This window comes from Aulonocara stuartgranti (genome assembly GCF_965226115.1).
Source record: "Aulonocara stuartgranti genome assembly, chromosome: 3".
Classification (NCBI taxonomy): domain Eukaryota; kingdom Metazoa; phylum Chordata; class Actinopteri; order Cichliformes; family Cichlidae; genus Aulonocara; species Aulonocara stuartgranti.
In genome coordinates, this window is record NC_138941.1 from 13,536,961 (window position 1) to 13,559,711 (window position 22,751).

At 41.5% G+C, this 22,751-nt stretch overlaps 1 protein-coding gene across 5 annotated transcripts; it reads right to left on the minus strand.

The window, feature by feature from the left end:
• Nucleotides 1–825: 825 nt before the first annotated feature.
• On the minus strand, nucleotides 826–21,445 carry LOC309702338 (uncharacterized protein). 5 transcript variants are annotated; one of them, XM_082527023.1, is made up of 5 exons: nucleotides 20,626–21,445; nucleotides 14,424–14,515; nucleotides 14,267–14,332; nucleotides 13,880–13,985; nucleotides 826–5,444 (listed from the first exon to the last, which is right to left on the minus strand). In XM_082527023.1, the coding sequence occupies exons 4-5, from the start codon at nucleotides 13,895–13,897 to the stop codon at nucleotides 4,467–4,469; spliced, it is 996 nt and encodes a 331-aa protein (XP_082383149.1). In that variant the 5' UTR covers nucleotides 13,898–13,985; nucleotides 14,267–14,332; nucleotides 14,424–14,515; nucleotides 20,626–21,445; the 3' UTR covers nucleotides 826–4,466. The 5 variants fall into 5 exon arrangements, with proteins under 5 accessions (XP_082383149.1, XP_082383150.1, XP_082383148.1 ...); XM_082527024.1 differs by lacking the exon at nucleotides 14,424–14,515; XM_082527022.1 differs by lacking the exon at nucleotides 20,626–21,445 and having other exon boundaries at nucleotides 14,424–15,344.
• Between the last annotated feature and the right edge of the window lie 1,306 nt (nucleotides 21,446–22,751).

The window sequence follows — 22,751 nt, forward strand, 5'->3', positions numbered from 1 at the left end:
ATTTTTTTTACATTATCTACATTTGATCTTTTACATTGTATATAATGTCTATTGATTTTATTGTTTATTTTAATATTTTAATATTTGTGTACAGCGCTTTGTGATTGCCTGTCTGTGAAAAGCGCTTAATAAATAAAGTTTACTTACTTACTTTACAAGAAAACTTATCTTATTTAACTCATGCTAGACAACTTTCATATGTAGGCATTCTGCTTTCACAGTCACACATTACAATCGAGAATTGTGGTCAGTTGAACCCTAGCACACTTCTCCCCGCATCAGTAGATGGTGAAAAACACTGCTGTATAAAAAAACTGGAAGAGGAAACGAAACCGAGAAGTGATATTTACAGTATACCACAGTCTACCTTTACAGACGTCTTCGTAGATGGCTCAGCATCTAAAAACAGTTATAGAAGCAAAGCCTTTAACTTCCTCAAACTCTGCACAAAGTGCGGAACTGACGGCTGTTGTGCGAGCGTGCAGGCTGCACAAGGGGAAGTGCATAAATATACACACTGACAGTCAATATGTTTTTGCAGCAGTGCATCATTTTGCAAAAATATGGCAAAATGACCGAGCCGCAAAGAAGGCCGCACAGCAACCAATACAAACTTTAGTATCTGAAACTTCACAGCTGATACCACTTGATGTACTTAAAGATGAACAGAAAGCCGCACCTATCGCAGAGCAAAAGAAATGGCTAAAGTGTGGAGCAGAACTACACAATGACTTAATGACCTGTAATGGCAAACCAGTATTGCTAAAATCCCTACACAAGACAGCAGCATTAGCGACACACGGATGTGTGTCGAAAGGGGGGGAATATCAGATATCCTCCCTAAGCACTTGCTTGAGAATAAAGAGATTGTGCTAAACAACCAACTGCCGAGTGATATCTCTCCAGTGTCTTGCAGGTTACAACCAGGAGATTGGATCCTGATCAAAGTGCTCCAGAGGAAAAATTGGAGTTCACCTAGGTGGGAGGGCCTATATCAGGTCCTACTCACCACGCCAACCGCCTGCAAAATATCAGAAAGACTATCTTGGATCCACCAACGCCACTGTAAAAAAGTGAGTGACAATCCAGACGCTTAGACGCCGGTTCCCCTAGCTTCCAGGTGATCTACCGGTGGAGGAAGGGCTGATTGGGTATATCCCGCCTCTCCACTTCGCTGGTAGTCTACTCACCAGAAGTCTAGGTGTGCCTGGTAATCATGAAGAAACTTGTCCTCATAGTGGCTGGCATCGCGCTCCTAGTGAGCCTATTGATACTCACCTGGAAGGACGAGGTCCCACAGCACCACCTGCAGAAGAAATGGTCATATGACAACTCACACCTGAAGGATATGGACAAAGAGCACAACCACCCCTGGCTGAACAATGCCTGGTACCGGTACGTCTACAACCGAGTACATGCAGAAGACAACCACACAGGCTGCTACGTCTGTTCTCACCTCCCAACAACAGCAATGCAAGCCACCCTATATGGAAAATCACCCAGCCTTCCCGAAGCCCTATGTATATTCCAAAGCCATCAATGGAACATTCAACGTCAGAACGGAACCAGGAATACAACATCCAATGTGTTTCAACTTTGCACACGGCAACAGAAAGCTGGGAAGGAACCGAAACTGCTCCCAGACTTTCCGAATGCCGCAGGACAGAAAGGCACAGACAAGCTTCCTGAATGGCACATATTGGGTGCAGGGTACAGCATGGGCATGTGGCTCAAGGACATACTTCACCATCCCACCCAACAGTACCGGACTCTGCGCCCCAATTTTAGTGTCAGACCACACATTCAGAGTATTCCATCAGAACCAACCACGACGCAAGAGGAACACTGATGACGTGCAACCCCATGACCCAATCTGGGGCAGTGATGTACCAGCGGAGTTCAAGTTGTGGACCACCGGACAGAAGGTCCTGCACTCACTGTTCCCATGGGTCGGAACTGGAAAAAACACGTTAAGAATTGAGACTCTTGACTACCAATTTGGACTTTTCCTGAACAGCTCAACAAAGATGAATAAGGCAAGGCAAGGCAAGGCAAGTTTATTTGTATAGCACAATTCAACAGCAAGGTGATTCAAAGTGCTTTACAGAGACATTAGAAACAAAAACAAATAAAAAGCATGATTTAAAATTGATTAAAACAAGCAAATAAACTAACTAACTAATTAACAAACAAACAAACAAAACAGTATATAAAATCAAAACAGATAAAATCAGAACAGTAGATAAAATCAGTAGTTAAATGTATGTTTTGAAATTTAAGCTTAAAGTGTGGATTTGGTGCTTTATTCAAATGCAGCTGAGAACAGGTGAGTCTTCAACCTGGATTTAAATAAACTGAGTGTTTCAGCTGATCTGAGGCTTTCTGGGAGTTTGTTCCAGATATAAGGAGCATAAAAGCTGAATGCAGCTTCTCCGTGTCTGGTTCTGACTCTGGGAACTGATAAAAGACCGGATCCAGATGACCTGAGGGATCTGGAAGGTTCATACTGGGTCAGGAGGTCATTGATGTATTTTGGTCCTAAACCATTCAGAGCTTTATAGACCAGCATTAGAACTTTAAAGTCTATCCTCTGACGGACAGGCAGCCAGTGTAAAGACCTCAGAGCTGGACTGATGTGGTCCACTTTTTTGGTCTTAGTGAGGACTCGAGCAGCAGAGTTCTGAATGAGCTGTAGTTGTCTGACTGATTTTTTAGGTAGACCTGTAAAGATGCTGTTACAGTAATCAAGCCTACTAAAGATGAATGCATGGACTAGTTTTTCCAGTTCCTGTTGAGACATCAGATCTTTTATCCTTGAAATATTCTTGAGGTGATAGTAAGCTGATTTTGTTATTGTCTTAATGTGTTTTTCTAAGTTTAGGTCTGCATCCATCACTACACCCAAATTTCTCGCCTGGTTTGTGGTTTTTAGATGTATAGATTGAAGTTCTCTGGTGACCTGTAATCGTTTTTTGTTTGGCGCCAAAGACTATTACCTCAGTTTTGTTTTTGTTTAGCTGGAGAAAATTGTGGCACAACCAGTCATTGATTTCCTCAATGCATTTACCAAGAGCCTGCACAGGGCCTTGTGCAGGCTCTTGGTAAGGCTCAGAATGAGGAAATCGACGCGATCAGAATAGTGGTCATGCAACACAGGGTCGCCCTGGACATGATTCTCGCTGAGAGAGGGGGCCTCTGTGTCTTATTCAACACTACTTGTTGCACCTATATCCCGGACAACGTGCAATCCTTGACCATGACCACCGCCCTAGACAAGTTGCGACAACTGAGTAATGCGCAGCAACAAGACTATGTCACGAACAATGAGGACTGGCTGACCTGGCTGCTGAGTGGCAGCTGGAAGACCCTCGTGATAAAAGGACTCGTACTGATAGGAGTTCTGCTTCTATTATTGTGCTTGTTTTCTACATGTATCCTACCATGCATAAGATCCATGATTGACAAAATGGTACAGGCCACAGTAATTACCTATGTTGGACTGCCACTAGAAGATGAACCGGATGAAGAAGATTTAGTATAGAAACACACACACACATACTGAATGATGCTACAATTGAAAATGTTATAAGCAAGTGATTGTTGGCTGATAATAAAGTATGATTAAGTGAAAAATATTAACATCAGGAGGGGATGTTAAAGAAGAAACGCTTTTATGAGTTTTATGTTGCATTAAAGTATATGTTCATATTTTACTCTTAATAGGAAAAGAACAAAATGTACTACTCGCTCTGTTTATAGAAAGAGGAAGTTCACCCTATGACATTTATACGAACTTAGACACACACGCACACATATGCAAAATTAGAGGAAACTGCTATGCTTGTTTCACCCTGCTATAAATAATAAACGACTACTGCAGCTCGGTGTGAGTCCTCTCTGAGCCCTCACCCGTGCAGCACGTTAACCGTCTCCAAGTGTCTCAGTGTTGTTTATTCACCTAACTGTTTGATAACTGTAAATCTCTGACAACAGTTTATTTGTACCATCTTCACGTGAACACATTCAAGAACATAACAGATGAAGAAACATTAAAAACTTCCACACTACATGAAGCAAGAAAAATAGTTTATTCCTTTATGTAGAAAAAACAGAAACATCAAACATCTCCAAGACTCTCTTTGAAAGAACTACAAACCTTTGTTCTCATGGTCCAATCATGAGTGAACTCCCCGATGAAGCCTTGTGTGCTAAAACATGTTAGAGTTTTAAAGGTTAAACATGAGTTTCCAAAACGTTTTGCTGGAGAACAATGAACTATTGGACTGAGTTTCAATCATTTACAGACGAGCAAAACCAGGACAGAGAAAAAAGGACAAAACTGACTCAGTAAAACAACAGAAAAGAAGATCTCATGTAGATCTGTATTATGTAGAAGTTCATCCCAGCAACCAGTTCAGTTCCACACAAGTTTAAATGATTCTATCTGAACTCTGTGGAGCCTGATCTCAAGCTTTTTGAGTCTGACCAGAGGATCTTTCTGTGTCTTCAGATTCACTGTGATCCAGTGATGGGAGTGATTTCAGCCCTGAGTGATCGCGCTGATGTTTGCACAGAGCAGACAATGAGGTGAATGTTTGGGCACATTGGTAACAGTGAAACAGTTTATTAGTAACGTGGTATCGTTTGTGTGCAGAGTATGATATGAGATTCCTGAAGCTCTTGTCACACTGGTCACAGCTGTAGTTTCCTTCCATGTGTGTACGTAGGTGTGTATTTCGGTGCCCTCTCTGGCTGAAAGTTTTTCCACAGATGTCACAGCTGTATGCCTTAATTCCAGAGTGGGTAACTAGATGACTCTGTAAGTTGCTACTGCGAGTAAAAGCTCTGCCACACTGATCACAGCTGTACGCTTTAACTCCACTGTGGATGAGTTGGTGTTGTTTTAGGGAAACCTTGAAGGAAAAAGACTTTCCACACAAGTCACAGCTGAACGGTCTCTCTCCAGTGTGGATGACCTGATGCTGTTTTAGTGAAGCCTTCAGAGTAAACTCCATCCCACACTCGTCACAGCTGTATGCCTTAATTCCAGAGTGGGTAACTAGATGCCTCTGTAAGTGGCTACTGTGAGTAAAAGCTCTGCCACACTGATCACAGCTGTATGCCTTAATTCCAGAGTGGGTAACTAGATGACTCTGTAAGTGGCTACTGCGAGTAAAAGCTCTGCCACACTGATCACAGCTGTACGCTTTAACTCCACTGTGGACGAGTTGGTGTTGTTTTAGGGAACCCTTCAAGGAAAAAGACTTTCCACACAAGTCGCAGCTGAACGGTCTCTCTCCAGTGTGGATGACCTGATGCCGTTTTAGTGAAGCCCTCACAGTAAAACCCTTCCCACACTCGTCACAGGTGTGTTTTTTCTCTCCCTTTCTTCTGTGAGGTTTGTCGGCCTCCTGAGAGCGCTGACTTCTGGCTCCATGTTGGTCCTGCAGTGACAGAGATACAAACAGAGGCAGTGAGTGAAATGCAGTCGTGGAACAAACTCAACCTTCAAACTCCATTAACACTAGTTTTAAACCTGAAGGTGGAGCGTGGCACCAAACACCTTAAAGGTCTCTTATCCCCACCTGCTGGTAGTTCTAACACATTACATCCAACCTGCTGTTAAAGATAATTCATGACTGTTCAAACACTATCATGGGAATCCCCCGGCAGCCTACATCTATTGCAGCATAACTAAGGGAGGATCCAGGGTCACCTGGTCCAGCCCTAACTATATGCTTTAGCAAAAAGGAAAGTTTTAAGCCTAATCTTAAAAGTAGAGATAGTGTCTGTCTCCCGAATCCAAACTGGAAGCTGGTTCCACAGAAGAGGGGCCTGAAAACTGAAGGCTCTCCCTCCCATTCTACTTTTAAATACTCTAGGAACAACAAGTAGGCCTGCAGAGCGAGAGCGGAGCGCTCTAATAGGGTGATATGGTACTATAAGGTCATTAAGATAAGATGGGGCCTGATTATTTAAGACCTTGTATGTGAGGAGCAGGATTTTGAATTCAATTCTGGATTTAACAGGAAGCCAATGAAGGGAAGCCAAAACAGGAGAAATATGCTCTCTCTTTCTAGTCCCTGTCAGGACTCTTGCTGCAGCATTTTGGATTAGCTGAAGGCTTTTCAGTGAGTTTTTTGGACATCCTGATAATAATGAATTACAGTAGTCCAGCCTGGAAGTAATAAATGCATTAACTAGTTTTTCAGCGTCACTCTGAGACAGGATATTTCTAATTTTAGAGATGTTGCGCAAATGGAAGAAAGCAGTCTTACATATTTGTTTAATATGTGCGTTGAAGGACATGTCCTGGTCAAAAATGACTCCAAGGTTCCTCACCGCGTTACTGGAGGCCAAGGTAATGCCATCCAGAGTAAGAATCTGGTTAGATACCATATTTCTAAGATTTTCAGGGCCGAGTACAATAACCTCAGTTTTATCTGAATTAAGAAGCAGAAAGTTAGCGGCCATCCAGGTCTTTATGTCTTTAAGACATTCCTGCAGTTTAACTAATTGGTGTGTGTTATCTGGCTTCATGGACAGATAGAGCTGGGTGTCATCTGCATAGCAGTGAAAATGTATGCTATGTCTTCTAATGATACTGCCTAAGGGAAGCATGTATAATGTAAACAGAATTGGTCCTAGCACTGAACCCTGTGGAACTCCATAATTAACCTCAGTGTGTGAAGAGGACTCTCCATTTACATGCACGAATTGGAGTCTATTAGATAGATATGATACAAACCACTGCAGTGCAGTACCTGAAATAACTACAGCATGTTCTAATCGCTCTAATAGGATATTATGGTCAACAGTATCGAAAGCTGCACTGAGGTCTAGCAGGACAAGCACAGAGATGAGTCCACTGTCAGAGGCCATAAGAAGATCATTTGTAACCTTCACTAAGGCTGTTTCTGTGCTGTGCTGAGCTCTGAAACCTGACTGAAACTCTTCAAATAAACCATTCCTCTGCAGATGATCTGTTAGCTGTTTGACAACTACTCTTTCAAGGATTTTTGATATGAAAGGAAGGTTGGAGATTGGCCTATAATTAGCTAAGACTGCTGGGTCTAGAGATGGCTTTTTGAGTAAAGGTTTAACTACAGCCAGCTTGAAGGCCTGTGGTACATAGCCGATTATTAGAGATAGGTTGATCATATTTAAGATCGAAGAATTAATTAATGGCAGGACTTCTTTGAGCAGTTTTGTAGGAATGGGGTCTAAAAGACACGTTGATGGTTTGGAGGAAGTAATTATTGAAGTTAACTCAGAAAGATCAATTGGAGAAAAAGAGTCTAACTTAACATCAATGGTACTAAGAGTAACTGTAGATAATATTACATCTTTGGGATGATTATTGGTAATTTTTTCTCTAATGATAACAATTTTATTTGTGAAGAAGTTCATGAAGTCATTACTAGTTAACGTTAAAGGGATGGTTGGCTCAAAAGAGCTCTGACTTTTTGTCAGCCTGGCTACAGTGCTGAAGAGAAACCTAGGGTTGTTCTTATTTTCTTCAATCAGTGATGAATAGTAAGATGTTCTGGCTTTGCGGAGGGCTTTCTTATAAAGCAGCAAACTATTTCTCCAGGCTAAATGATGATCCTCTAGATTTGTGACACGCCATTTCCTCTCCAGATTACGAGTCATCTGCTTTAGGGTACGTGTTTGAGAATTATACCACGGAGTCAGGTACTTCTGATTTGAGGCCTTAGTTTTCACAGGAGCTACAGTATCCAGAGTCGTACGTAGTGAGGAGGTGAAATTATTAACAAGATAATCGACCTCTGTTGGGGTAGCGTTCAGATAGCTGCTCTGCTCTGTGTTGGTACAGGGCATTGGAGATGATAACAGTGGGTGGATTATATTCTTAAACTTAGTTACAGTGCTTTCAGAAAGACATCTACTTTGATAAAGTCTACTCTCCACCGCTGTGTAATCAATTATTGTAAAAGTAAATGTTATCAGGAAATGATCAGACAGGAGAGGGTTTTCAGGAAACACTGTTAAATGTTCAGGTTCGATGCCATATGTTAAAACAAGATCTAGAGTGTGATTAAAGTGGTGGGTGGGTTCTTTTACATTTTGAGAGAAACCAATTGAGTCTAATAACAGATTAAATGCCATGTTGAGGCTGTCATTCTTCGCATCTACATGGATGTTAAAATCACCCACAATAATTATTTTATCTGAGCTCAGAACTAAATTAGATATACAGTCTGAGAAATCAGACAGAAACTCTGTGTAAGGCCCAGGTGGACGATAGATGATAACAAGTAAGACTGGTTTCTGAGTTTCACAGCTGGGGTGGACAATGTTAAGCATCAGGCTTTCAAATGAATTAAAAGTCTGTCTTGGTTAGGGATGGGTATCGAAACCCGGTTCTTGTTGAGAACCGGTTCCCACTGTTTCAATTCCTTGGAATCGTTTGCCATTTTTGCAAACGATTCCCTTATCGATTCCAGTCGCCCCGAATGACGTCACCACGTTGCAGAGCGTCATTTACCTGGCAGGAAACACGGCGCCAGCGGCTCAAATGCTCAAAAGCTTGGTTATACTTTACGAGAACGGATGACAACAGGGCAACTTGCAATACTTGCAAAGTAGATATTTCATTTAAGGGAGGAAACACTACGAATATGCAAAAGCATTTGCTCACAAAACACGTGATAACCTTAAATGAATGTCGTGTTTTTAATTCCGCTCCGGACTCGTGAATCTCAACCCAGCAGCAGCAGTAACGTTTGCACGTCCTCTCCCGTTAATGCGGCAGGTAAATAATCAACTAACAGTGCATATTATGTTAGCGCGATCTGCCTTATTACAAACCTGCCATTACTGTGCATTTAGGGGACCGTGATGAGACAGACAGAGTCTGGCTGGCTCAGATGCTGGCAGTTCTCACTGCAGTCTACCGGTAGCGTCTCCTTTCAGGCCAGGATAGACGAATGTCACCGAGCAGTGACTGAGTTTGTGGTCAAAGGCTTGCACCCGTTTGCCACAGCAGATGCCCCCGATTTCACTTTGGTAAGTGAATGTGTTTAATTGTAGGCAGGGACATTACTGGATATTCTTGTGTAATTGCTACAGAATAATTTATGTTACACTTTGTTATTGCTACAGGAGAATATTTATTTTATTATTTTACATTTACATTTTTTTCCTGGGGACCCTGTGACACCCCATTGAAGAGCCGCAGGCTGGATCTCTTAAGATCTCACTGTTGGGTTTGTAAGGCCATGTTACTCCTAAATTTCTATCTTGTTCAAAGAGAAGATAAAAAATAAAGTTCTAAGCTAATCGACCTCAGTGTTCTCCTTTTTTAAAAATAAGAATCGATAAGAGAATCGATAAAGAATCGAATCGTTAAACAGAATCGAAAATGGAATCGGAATTAGGGCTGGGCCATATTATACCGTTCACGGTAATACCGGTATAAAGTTAGGCAACGATAGGAAAATGAAATATCGCGATAGAATATGAGTAAAACGCGCATGCGCAGTGCCTTTGTTTTCATACGCACATGGCCGATTGTTGAGTGAAACAAATGAACCAGAATTGGTTTGTAAAAATGGTGCAACTTCAGTGATGTGGAACTGGTTTGGTGTTTGTCCGTCAGATACACAAAGCACATTTTTTGCAGAACATGCAAGCGGCCGTCGTTATTGTCGTATTTGTCGGACTAAGATGCTCTTAAATCTGGGAGTAATCTGGGTCCTAAACTCCGTATGCTATAGGTCAAACGAACACTGCAGCATCACCTAGACTTAAAAACTGTCTAAATTCTTTCATCTTTAATAAAACGATCAGCATTGCTGCTTTACCAGGTGTAACTATGAAGTTTAGCTTCCAGGCATCCATGAAAACAAAAGTTATTACATTTAACGGAGTTAGAAGTTAGCAGGAAGCTAGCGGAAGTTAGCTCACTAGTTTTGCTAGTTACCCAAGCATGATATAGCATGTTCTGACAGAGATTTCTGGAAAAATTCAAACGTACAGCTCTGCTATCACTTCCAACATAAATGAAGACAGGAAACTAAACAGCAGTGACGTTTGTAGGGTTACTGAAGGTGGGCTAACTGGTATATAACGATATGCTACGTGATCGCTAGCAACACAGCTATGTTAGCATAACATAAACAGTGAAGCTGGAGGACGAACACCAACACTTTTCCACTTAGAAAAGTTAACGTGCCTGATAGTTAGAGACAAATGCAATCGCATGGCAGGATGCTGTAAACGGACCAAACTTCAGTCAGGAGAACAACTGAGATAATCCATCCACAATACAAGGTTAGTCATTAATATACTGCAACAACATGGGAATAGAACAGCTGCCAGAGAATTCAACATTAATGAATCAATGGTACAGAAGTGGAGGAAGCAAGAAGAATGAGTTTAATAAAGTTTGATTTATCTGACTGCTTTGTTTCGCTTAATGTGCCTTATAATCACGTGCACCTTATGGTCCGAAAAATACGTACTGCACACTGCAGTTTAATGTTGCAAAGCACCTCTTTTTAACTTCAGTCGATATTATACATGGTTATGCTCAGGATATGTCAGCCCATTTCTACTGGAAATGCCTTTTGGTTAAACTTTCAGCAAGGAATTTGCATTTGCACTGTTACATTTTTATAAAGCTTTAATGTACATAAAAACCAGCTTCTTGTTTAAGTGAAAATAAATGGAAGGTTGTCTTTTTGCGCTAGTAATGTTGTGGAGTTGTATTTTGTCTCGCATCAATTATATCGTCAGTTATATTGTTATCGCAAATTTTCAAATATATATCGTGATAAATATTTTTGGCCATATCGCCCTGCTCTAATCGGAATCGTTAAAATCTTATCAATACCCATCCCTAGTTTTGGTCTTTCATTAATTAATAGGCTGGTGTGAAAAAATTGCTGCCACACCGCCCCCTCAGCCTGTGCTTCGAGATTTCTGGTAGTTAGAATGACTCGGGGGTGTTGATTCATTTAAACTAACATAATCATCCTGCTGCAACCAGGTTTCTGTAAGGCAGAGTAAATCAATTTGTTGATCAATTATTAAGTCATGTACTAACAGAGACTTGGAGGAGAGAGACCTAATATTTAATAATCCACATTTCACTGTTTTACTCTTTGGTTCAGATGTGGATACTGTATTGTTCTTTCTTTGTAATTGTTTATGTTTAAGTTGTTTGTTGCTGGTTTTTAGTTTGTTTTTTGTCTTTTTGGAAGCTGACACAGTCTCTATGGAGATGGGGGTTTTTTTGGGGGGGGGGGGGGGGGGGGTAGCAGGAGGAGAGAAGCTGCAGAGAGGCGTGTAAGACTGCAACGCTGCTTCCTGGTCCCAACTCTGGATAGTCATATTTTGGGGGGGTTTAATAAATTTGTCCATATTTCTAGAAATGAGAGCTGCTCCATCCAAAGTGGGATGGATGCCGTCTCTCGTAACAAGACCAGGTTTCCTCCAGAAGGTTTGCCAATTATCTATGAAGCCCACATCGTTTCTGGGACACCACTCAGACAGCCAGCAATTTAAGGAGAACATGCGGCTAAACATGTCACTCCTGGTCTGATTGGGGAGGGGACCAGAGAAAACTACAGAGTCCGACATTGTTTTGGCAAAGTTGCACACCGATTCAATATTGATTTTAGTGACCTCCGATTGGCGTAACCGGGTGTCATTACTGCCGACGTGAATTATGATTTTACTGAATTTACGTTTACCCTTAGCCAGCAGTTTTAAATTTCCTTCAATGTCGCCTGCTCTGGCCCCTGGAAGACAATTGACTATGGTTGCCGGTGTCTCTAGCTTCACATGTCTGAGAACAGAATCGCCAACGTATTGCTGTAACTGTTTATATGCTTTATATATTCTGAGCTAAGTTGATCTATAGTGTTACATCATATTCTATAAGGATGTTATGTGTTTGTAGACTTTCTGCCCAGTTTGACCCATTTAGCAGAAGTCAGCCTGTTTAAGGCTCTGATATCTATTCTGTGTGACTTAAAGCAGTTATGACATGGTCTGATTTTCTCACCCAATAAAGGAATATTTCATATATCAGTCTACTCTTCATTCTATCAGACACAGTTATCACAGCTCCTACATTTGCTTTTTACACATATATGTAAGCACTGAGCCAAATTTAGTACCAACATATTAAATGAACAATATTTGTCTCTTATATATGATACATCTATATACACGCTGTCACAGATACTTGTCTGTGAGTGAAGTGATTAATATAATAACTATAATATTGGTCATATTATATTTACATTACCACAGTGAGATGACTTTAGTCTCATGAACAACATCAGCTAATTGTTATTTACAGCTAATCTTAAACGACTGTTCAGCACAGAAATGAAGCCCAACAATCATGTTTCACAGTCCTGTGGTCTCAGCCTCAGATACTCATCAAATCACACAGAGCTCATGTAGAAACAAATGAACTAAATATGTTCTCCTTCATTTCTGTCAAACAAAGCTGTATGAAACGTTTCCAGCTGTTAGTATCATGGTTGCTAGGCAACCTGGGCAGCGCGACGGAGGCTAGACGTCCCATTTCACGAGCCTACGAGCCTCGCACTTCGGCCTTAGCGGTCTTTGAGTACGCGGCCCTTGAGGACTTTAAAGCTGCAGAACCTGAATCGGGATACAGCCATGACGATCTCCAGCCTCGTGCTCGCCAACATTTTCACCTGAGTTAAGAAGACTGTTAGAGTTGTATTGTTGATTGTCATTTATGCTTAGAAACATTTACTCACATATGCTTAGAAGTATATAATCATTTGTAGATTTAAAGAATGTCTCATCCTAAGAGGTCTGTAACAACTCTGTGTAGCATGAAGAGAGGAGAGATCGTATCTTCCCTTGCTGATTTATGGTAGGATTAACGTAGCTATGTCTGTTCTAGTCTGAGTGCTTTTCTGTTCAGATGACCTGCTGGACTTCCTTACCGGGGGGGGGGGGGGGGTCTAGTCTACCCTCTTCCTGACCAAGGATGTTTGCTTGTGTGCTTTTATGACCCTTTGATCAGCAGTACCTCACACACACACACACACACACACACACACCCAGGCAAGGTACTCTTTGTGTGTATGTGGACGTCATATGTTAATGAACCTATGCATATTCATGTAACCTCAATAAAAGGACAGTGGTATGGGAGGACGGACGAGACCAACTGGAGTCAAGCGGTTGTCCAGTTCTCTCCCGTGCACGAGTAACATGAAGAAGCTTGCCTACAAGTGTCTTGCTTTTGCAGTGTAATTATATTGTCTTCAACGTTCCAGCGAATAGGTTTATACTCTAAAACCTATCAAAGACGATCACTGAAATGGTCTCAGCAGGTCCTTTGATGACAGCAATGAAATGCAGTGGTAAGGCTTTTTGGGGATTAAGTTCGTTTTCATGGCAAAGAAGGATGATGCAGTTCATCTGATCACTCCTCATAACATTCTGGAGTGCAGGCAAAATGCTATTATAAAAACTTAAGCAGCAACTTCTCCAGGTTCCAATATTTATGCAATTCTCAAACCTTTTGGCCACGACTGTATAACCTCTTCTGAAGTTTAGTGGATATTATACATGGTTATGCTCAGGATGTGTCGGCCAGTTTCCACTGGAAACGCCTTTTGGTTAAACTGTCAGTGAGGAATTTGCATTTGCACTGTTACATTTTTATATAACTTTAATGCACATAAACAACAGCTGCTTGTTTCAGTGAAAATACATTGATGGCTTTTTAATAAAGTTGTGCAGCTGTAAAGTATTTTGTCTGGTGTCAATTCTATCGTCAGCTACATCGTTATGGCAAATGTTCAAATGTATATGGTGATAAATATCTTTGGTCATATGGTCCTGCTCTGTCTGTCACCTTCTGTGTTGAGCTCATTGTTTCCTCTGTAGTGGCTGAGCTGAGTCCAAGTAGCTGAAAATGTTCCTCTGCTGCTCCGTCAGACTCTCCTCCTCCTGCTGATCAGCTGGGACACAAAACAGATCTTTGTTAGGCTCCACACTGCACTGAAGAGTCAAAGTGGCTCATATGTTCATCTGACAAGTAAAAGAACACATTTTTGTTTCCCGAGGTGGGCAACTTGTTGGAAACAAACACAAAAGGTTTGAGCACTGATACCTGCCATTGCTGCCATTGAAAGATGCAACGCCAGCAATGTGGATTGTCAAGACTCAAACCAATCATCAAGCAAAGACAACAGGGATCATTTGTTTCTGTTTATTTAGCATTCACAGCATTTGTAGTTGCCTTCTGTGCAGGGGAAGTCCACGCACACTGTGTGGTACCGCCATCCGCAGAAGGTGCATTCAACCTCTGTAAGAGAAACGAGGTTGTCTGAGACTGAAATGATATTAACTAAAGAAGTGGTGATTTGTAAAACTTCACATTTTGATCCGGGACGTACTCTGCATGAAACCAAGCGCTCACTCTTCCTGCTCAACAAATGACAAGGGCGGAGCCTTATACCACGTGATACAGAAGCTGTGCCGTGTGATGCTAAAATTAGCAGGAAAAAACAACGGAGAGCACGTCAGGGATGACGAGAAAGTGACAGGAGAAAATCCGTCCCGGTCAACCACCCAAACATTAATAACGGGAACCTTATACAGCGCTTCCCTATACACGTCGAACTCCCGCAGGCACAAAGACATCACGGAGGCTATCACTTATCACCTGACCAAAGATATGGCTCCATCAACACTGTGCAAAACGAGGGATTTAGGAAAACGATCAACACCCTAGACAAACGCTACACAGTGCCGTCCCGCAACTATTTTTCTATTGTTGCACTACCTGCTCTGTACACGCAGCGTCGAGCAACGGTGGAGACGGAATTTCAAGCAGGACAACATTTTGCTGCAACAACAAAACGTGAGACATTTGTTGTTTTATGTTTATTTATTGTTATGAGAGAATCATGATCTCAATTCTAAGCCAAAAAATCGTGATTCTCATTTTATGCAAAATCGTGCAGCCCTAACATTAACACAAAACTATTGTTTCACCAGAGAAACACACATGAAGAGAGAGAGAGAGACAATAACAGCTACCAAACAGTCGTCATAATTCGTCACACAATGAGAAAAGGACAAATCAACAAGTAACAATGACTAATTAATATTAAAATCTGTAACATAATGTATTGTTTGGAGTTTAGTCTGATTGGTTCAGGATGAGCTGCCATTATCCAATCACACGTCTGCTTACCTGCATCTTTTCTCTTTTTTCTAACCTGAGCACCTGATGGCTTTGAACTTTTGTTGTCCATCTTCCATTGGTTTGAATTTTGCGCTCCAGTACAAACACAAATCCCCCAACCCGAGGATCAGCACAATTAACCTAACAGACCTACACCTTAGTTCACAGATTCACTTTGTCTAAGGTTGATTTCTGGGATTTCACACAACCCAGGATTCAGATCGTGAATCCATGATGGGCTTGGATTTACATCATTATAAATGAAATGTGCTCTACTTGGAAGCAGCCGGCCCCGCCCCTTTTGACGGGTTGTGTGAGACTTTAAATCATCAAACTGTAAATTATAAATTAAATTGTTATTGATCCTTTACCCTGAGTCCTAAAGTGTAGATTTATTTTCTTACTCTTCTTATATTTATTGTTTGTTTACTTGCACCGCTGTAACTGCAGCCTCGTCGTCTCGTCTCTCTATATGCTGGACTGTCTGTAGCGGAGATGACAATAAAGTTTACTTTGACTTCAGCAGCGCGCAGGCGCACCGAGGGCTCTCGCGCTCACTTTATAGAATTTAGAAAAAACATCGGTGCAGATTATAAGTCTGTATCATAATATCTGTTTGTTGTGTTGTTTTTATTTTCTTTTGCGAGTTGGTTATTAGATGCCGCTCCAGCCAGCCAGAGACTCCCCGCCGCCCCGCCCTCTCCTCCCTGTGCCGCCAGAAGCAGGCGCACCTCGCAAACGGAGGGCGCCCTTACTCCCAGCAAATGGCTGATAGAAAACCGATCGGTGCCTACGAATTTCCCAATATGCGCTGGCATGACGTCGGGGAAGCATGGGTACGACCGATTATTTTCTTTTTTTCTTGCCAATGCCCGTGATGCCCCCCCCACCACGATGCATTCTATTGGTTTGCACACTTACACACACCCAGCTGTGGTTTCCTGTTTTGCTGGACTCTGGAGAGCCCCGCCTTTAACGCTCTTCTCTCACAGAGAGCAAGAGAAAACTTGGAAAAACTCCAGATTGACTGAACTCAGTTCAAAGTTACCTTGACACCTTTAGATGTGAGACGTAGTGATGGTCCGCTTGAAGCTGACGCTCCGGTGCGTGTGTCAGAAAGATCAACGCGCTGCTTCAGAAGCACCGTGTCGAGGCTTGATTCGTTTGGCCAGAGTCACGTGATCAGTGACGTCTGAAGCTTCGTTTAGAACGTACCTTTTATTAAATCGAACTTTATTGAAACACAATGAGTATACAACATACAAACAGATGAAGTTTACAAAAGAACAGAACATGAACATACAGAACCAGGAGTAAAAAAATGATGATATGAGTAGGCGAAAAAAATCAACATATTGTAACGTGCAGTGGAGATGAAGCCAGCCGCGGAGGTGTGCAGGTGGATAGCGAATGAGCAACAGCTTCTGACTTTCCAAAAAGTACTCATTTATTTACAATATCAAAAATAAAAGTGCTACCTCTACCACACATTACTAAAGAGCACACTAGTCTGCGTACACATGGGAGCATCCATTACAGGAGGAGTGCAAAGAAGAACAAAAAGGGGGTGACACCAGTCGTGAGACAGGAGGCGCCGCCATGTGGTGATACACTGCATTACAATAGCAACTGTTACAATATAAATATTGTTCTGAGAGGCTTTTTGTTGGTTGAGTCTGAAATTGATTGTATGTACAATTCATATCCTTATAAAAAGGCAGAAATATGGTGTTTTATTAATAAACTTACATTTATGCATATAAAATAGCTAAAAGTATTAACATGCCTCAGAGAAATCACTAATAACACTAAGGGCTGGACGGATTTGATTTGCATTCTTCAAGAAGAGTGTGGTGTCATCAGCTAGCTGGCTGATGAGCTCCTTATCAGCTGTGCTGATTCCTTGTATAACAGGTCAAATCTCGGGGTGGAGTCTTAATCATTTTAATTGAGCTATTGCCATTTGTGTACAAGGTTTTGATAGCTTTACAGAAAAATGCCAAATTTTTCCAAAGAGTGGAAAATAAATTGATGTTCAATTGTATCAAAAGCCTTTTAAAAATCCAGGAAGAGAATGAAGCTATAGTCAGATACCAAATCAGAGTAATCAAGTAGATCTAAAACCAGTCTCATGTTCTTAGAAAGGTGTCTGTTTCTCATAAAGCCTGATTGTGTCTCATCGATAATTGTGTCCAAGAACTCTTTCATTCTGTTAGCAAGTACTAAAGCCATAATCTCATAGTCATCATTGAGCAGACAGATGGGTCTCCAATTATCAATAAGAAGTAAGTCTTTGTTTGGCTTTGGAATAAGTGTTATGAGACCCTGAGTAAGAGTAGGAGGGAGGATGTTATTCTCTACACTTCCTATGAAAAGCTGCAGTAAGAACGGAGCCAGGAGATTAGAAAATGATTCATAAAACTCTGCAGTTAAACCATCTGTGCCGGGAGATTTGTTGGCCTTAAGTGCAGAAATAGGATTACAAACGTCCTCCACAGTCAGAGGGCTGTCACAGTGACTTCTATCTTCCACAACAATAGTTTTTAGGTTTTTAATATTATTGAGAAACAGCATTGAGACATATATATATATATATATATATATATATATATATTCTACTTTTCTAAATGATTGACTATTTCAATGGAGAACCTAAATGACACGGACCCGTGTTTGTTATTACATATCTCTATTTTGAATGTGACAAGTCTATCATTCCCTGTTATTCATAGGTATTAACAGAGTTTTTGGCCTTTTTTTCCATCTATAAAAGCTAATTGACTCTTTACAGTGGCCTGCTATGGTTAATAATGACATGTTCAGTCATGAGTGAAATCAAAGCTTTTCTTCACTTTAGCATTTAACATTCCCAACAATATAATGTGATACCTTAATTAAAACACAGCTAATAAAACACAATTTTCTTAATGCAAACATCAGTGACTCAACATTAGCAACCAAAGGGTTCAGTCTGCAGCTCACACTCATGTGAAGCTACAGCCTCCCCCTTTAGTCTCTGTCATCCTTCTGCTCCTGCACAAACAAAGCAAGACAAAACCTCCACCCTTCTTCTACAGGCTGGGTGAATTGTTGTGGACATTCACTAATCCTAAAGTCGGCACCGTTTTTGTCTCAGTATCAAGTCAGTTAAACTTTTAGTCGTCAGTCCATCACAGTCCAGTCACATGCATACATCCACACACATTCATACCAGATATTGCTGATAATGGAGTCTCACGCGCAGCCTATTCGAGCCTCCATCACCAGCAAGATGATGTCATCATTTTAAAGGAAAACAGCTCCTTGTTTTTGGACTGGATTGACTCGCTGCAATCCTTTTAGGCTCAGGACTTCTCATGTGATCAATGTCACATAAGTGAATTTCTCCCAAGCCCATTATAATCATGGAGAAAAACACTTTGCCACTGTTTCCAGTAAGAATATTTTATAGCGCTTTAAAGTTCAACCTCTCAGGTCTGGATTAAAGAGCTGATTTGTTAAATCGGGAACTCACAAAATACCAAAATATCACCACCGGTGGATCACACCTCTCAGATGTTCTTATCTCAGTGCACTGTAACAAAAGCACAAACAAACGCAACCAATAAAATACTAATAAAGTAACAAATACTGGGGCCCATTGCAAACATGTCCAAGGATAAAACCATCTTTCTCTCTCTTAGAGAAAGAAAACAATCCAAACCTCACTGATAAAATCAACCTAGTGTCAAGCAAAACCCAAAAATCAACCAAAACTTCACCAGAAAGTTTTCCTCCCTCCCGGGACAATATTGTGCAGGAATACAGGCACCGTAACTCCTTTTGCACTGACAAAAACATGTTGGATTGACTTGATTCAATAGTGGACACTGGTTGCACACAAAGGTTTTGCTTTGGCAGAAACTTAAACAACTGAGTTAAATCAACACAACCTTTTCATATTCAGTAAAGCTGCATGTTGTGTTCATAAAACACGATTGAAACATGTTCAGATGGAGTAAGTTGAGCTCCTGGAACATTTTAATCCTTCAATTGAAATTGAATGGGTCTACAACAACTACCATCCTCCTATCTCTATCCTGGTTGCAGCAGGGCTGGGAAATAACCCTGAAGTGATAGGTTACCAGGCAGGGTACACCCTGGACAGCTCACCAGTCTATCAGATAGAAACACACAGCCGTTTACATTCATGGATAATTTAGCCCAGGACCTTCTTACTGTGGAGCAACAGCACTAACCAGCATGCCAACAATGGAGGAAATACAGGAAAGCTATGATTTCCTGTATTTGAGGCAGAATTATTTTGTTCTTGCCCTTGACAGGTTAATCCACAATAAATAGCAACAGCATGCATGTGGTGTGTGTGTCGTTGTCTGCCTCTTATAACTCCAGTGATTTTCCTGTAGTTTGAAATCTTATGCGGTGTTGACACAATAATTTGTTGTAAACCAGGAAATTCCCAACTGTGGTAGAAAGCACAGCTTAGCCTTAGCAAATGTTCAAAGAAAAGTCGTCACTTCCTGATTTCTGCTTCACTGATAAATATTGTCACACTGGGGTTTTTGCAAATGATATCAGTGAGCACTGTGTGGCAGCTGGAGTCAGACAACTGAAGCTCCCACAATCAAGACCACAAACAGCTTTCAAAGGAGATTTGAAGCTTTTCTGGCAGCAAGCTTCATGATTTATGGGACTGGAACTGGAACAGAAACTACCTGATCACCAATGGTGAGCTGGCATGGAATTATTTTTATGACATTTTATCAAAGTTATAAATAAGCATGCCCATTAACACATAGTGAGTGAGCATGTTGTCTTCCCACGCAGTGAACAGCGGACGCTAATGTTTTTGTCACTTTTTACAGAGTCAAACTCAAAGTAAGGTCAGTGCTTCCACGCTTTAAACGCTGCACGCTCACACTCTCTCCACACTCGATAGATTATCCATTGTTCATCTGCACACAGCTGCGGTTTTAGTAACGCAGTAACGCAGCGTGCTTACGGCAAAGTAACAGTAATCTAATTACCTTTTTTGCAATAGTAATCCCTCACTTTACTCGTTTCTTGAAAAAAGTAATCGGATTACTTCCCATCTCTGGTTGGAGCTGTGCACTTGTGGGTTCCACCTTGTGTACACGTTTATCTTTGCTGTGTGTACTTGTACCTCTGAGTGGAAGCTGAACTCTTGAGTTCGAGTATCGAAGCATCAGCTGTGACGTTAAAGTCCAAACAGCTCGTTCATTTGACGTGCAAATGAACGAAGGTAACGCCGTTTTCATGTGGATGTGTCACTGAGACACTTTCCACATCCACAGCTCACAAAATGGGAAAACTATAGAAGTATAACAATGAAGAAGTTACTATGTTACGGGTCCCAAGGATGAAGACCTCGATGACAAATATGTTACCTGTAAAAGCAGGTGAAGAGCAGAGTAAGGAAGACACGATGCGTCTCTGCTTTCCTCCAGAACGTGTCTGAGTCTGATTTATTTCACACAAATAAATGCTATAAAACACTAAACATGAGCTTTCAATATACTGTTCAGCTGGTTCCTCATTCACATCAATTACATTTACTTATTTCACAACATCAGTGAAATATACTCTTTTTAACTGGTTCAGTTTCTCAAGTTCACACTTCTTTCCATAACAGCTACATCCTTTTATCATATCAATAAACACATCACATTGTCTTCTGCAGTGTCTTACTGGCTAAACAGTTCTATTCAATAACAGCATTGGTAAATACATTACATTTGTTCCCTCCAGTAATTTACTGGCAAAATCACTATTTAGTGCATCATGAAACACAGCTTGTTTAATCAACCCATGAATGCCTCTGTTAGCTACACAGAGTTGCTCAGAGTGCTTGTGTTACACTAGCTAATCTACTCAGTCACTTTAACAGAACTATTAACATTCACATCTCACAGAACTGATTTGATTGGAGCATTACAACACGTTTGCACAGAGCATAGGAGCGCACTGACTCTGCTTCACGAGCGCTCCACCTAACGAGCGGGCTCGCGGTGCGGTCGCGCGGGACACTCCTCTGGTTTTCTCCCGTGTTTACATATAAATAACTTTGGCGGACCGCCTTAACTCTCCCATTCACATTAACGTGGGTAACCATGGTGACAATAAACAACATTTTCGGTGCGAGCACCGTGTACCGACCTGTAAAAGCAGGTGAAGAGCAGAGTAAGGAAGACACGATGCGTCTCTGCTTTCCTCCAGAACGTGTCTGAGGAAGCAGCGGAAGGTGGGCTCCACTTACTGCTCCCCGAAACCCCGGAGCAAGCACCAAAGTTCCGCCCTCACTGCTTTCTAACATAAAATGAATCCCTGTTACATGGATTTTCTATCCTCTTAAAGAAACTGAAAATAAATACATATAGCAATGAAAAATGTCCCGTTACATGAGTGTTTTACACAAAATAATATTCATGTGGTCATTCCCTCACAGGGGTGCCACAACTACACTGCTGTTTTGACAGAGACACAGTGTGTTTATCTAACTTGGCTGAAGCCAAAGTTCTCCAGACAAATTCAGTCTGTTTCTGCCAAGTGTGAACTCACTGGATGAGCGCCAGATACACAGAATCAAAAAGGGATAAATTACTTTTCTTATGTCATGTTCCCGTCACAAACTGGCTCAAGGAGAGGGGAAGCAGGAGTCCACAGATGAAATGTTCCTATAAATAAAGTGGAATTTATTCAAACTTTACCAAAACTTCAACACACCAAATACAAGCAGTTCAGCAGGGAGTGGATGTGTGTTGCATGTGCCAGGTGGATGCAGAGAGAGGCCAGGGCCACGTTCAAACCTGAACACGCTGCACAGTGTTTTGTTCCATTTGTTAGGGATGAATGAAATGCTTCCTTGAAAGGATGTGTGCAGTCACCAGTGGGCGTGGAAGCATGTGCGCCCTCATTTGGTGGGTGTGCAAGAAAAGTCATCCTGTCACACAGCAATGCCTACATAAATCACACCACTCTGCTTAAAATAATAATGTTTAGTGAAGCAGGTGAAGCAAAGGGCTGCTTTTAATAGGCTGGGAGACCCAGGTGTGCTGCTTTAGCTGCTGAGCCTCTTATGACAGAACAGCGGAGAGTGGTAAGAAGGGAGGAGGGGGTCTGGCTGTGTTTGTGAACGATAGATGGTGTAACTCTGGGCATTTCTCTATCAAAGAGACGCTATGCTGTAAGGACATTGAGCTGCTAGCGGTTAGCATGAGACCGTACTATCTACCACGAGAGTTTACACACGTGATCATGATAGCTGTGTATGTCCCGCCCTCTGCTAACGCTGCAGCAGCCTGTGAGGTCCTGCACACTGTAACCAGCAGACTCCAAACACAGCACCCTCAGGCCCTTTTCCTGATCTCTGGGGACTTTAAAGATGATGTAACCATTTAATTATGGTTACATAATTAATTATGTAATTAATTATGCAAAATGCAAAACGCTCAGCTGTGTCTCCAATCAAAGCTCTGTAACTTCAGAGGTGATGTTCATATGTTGACTAATGGTT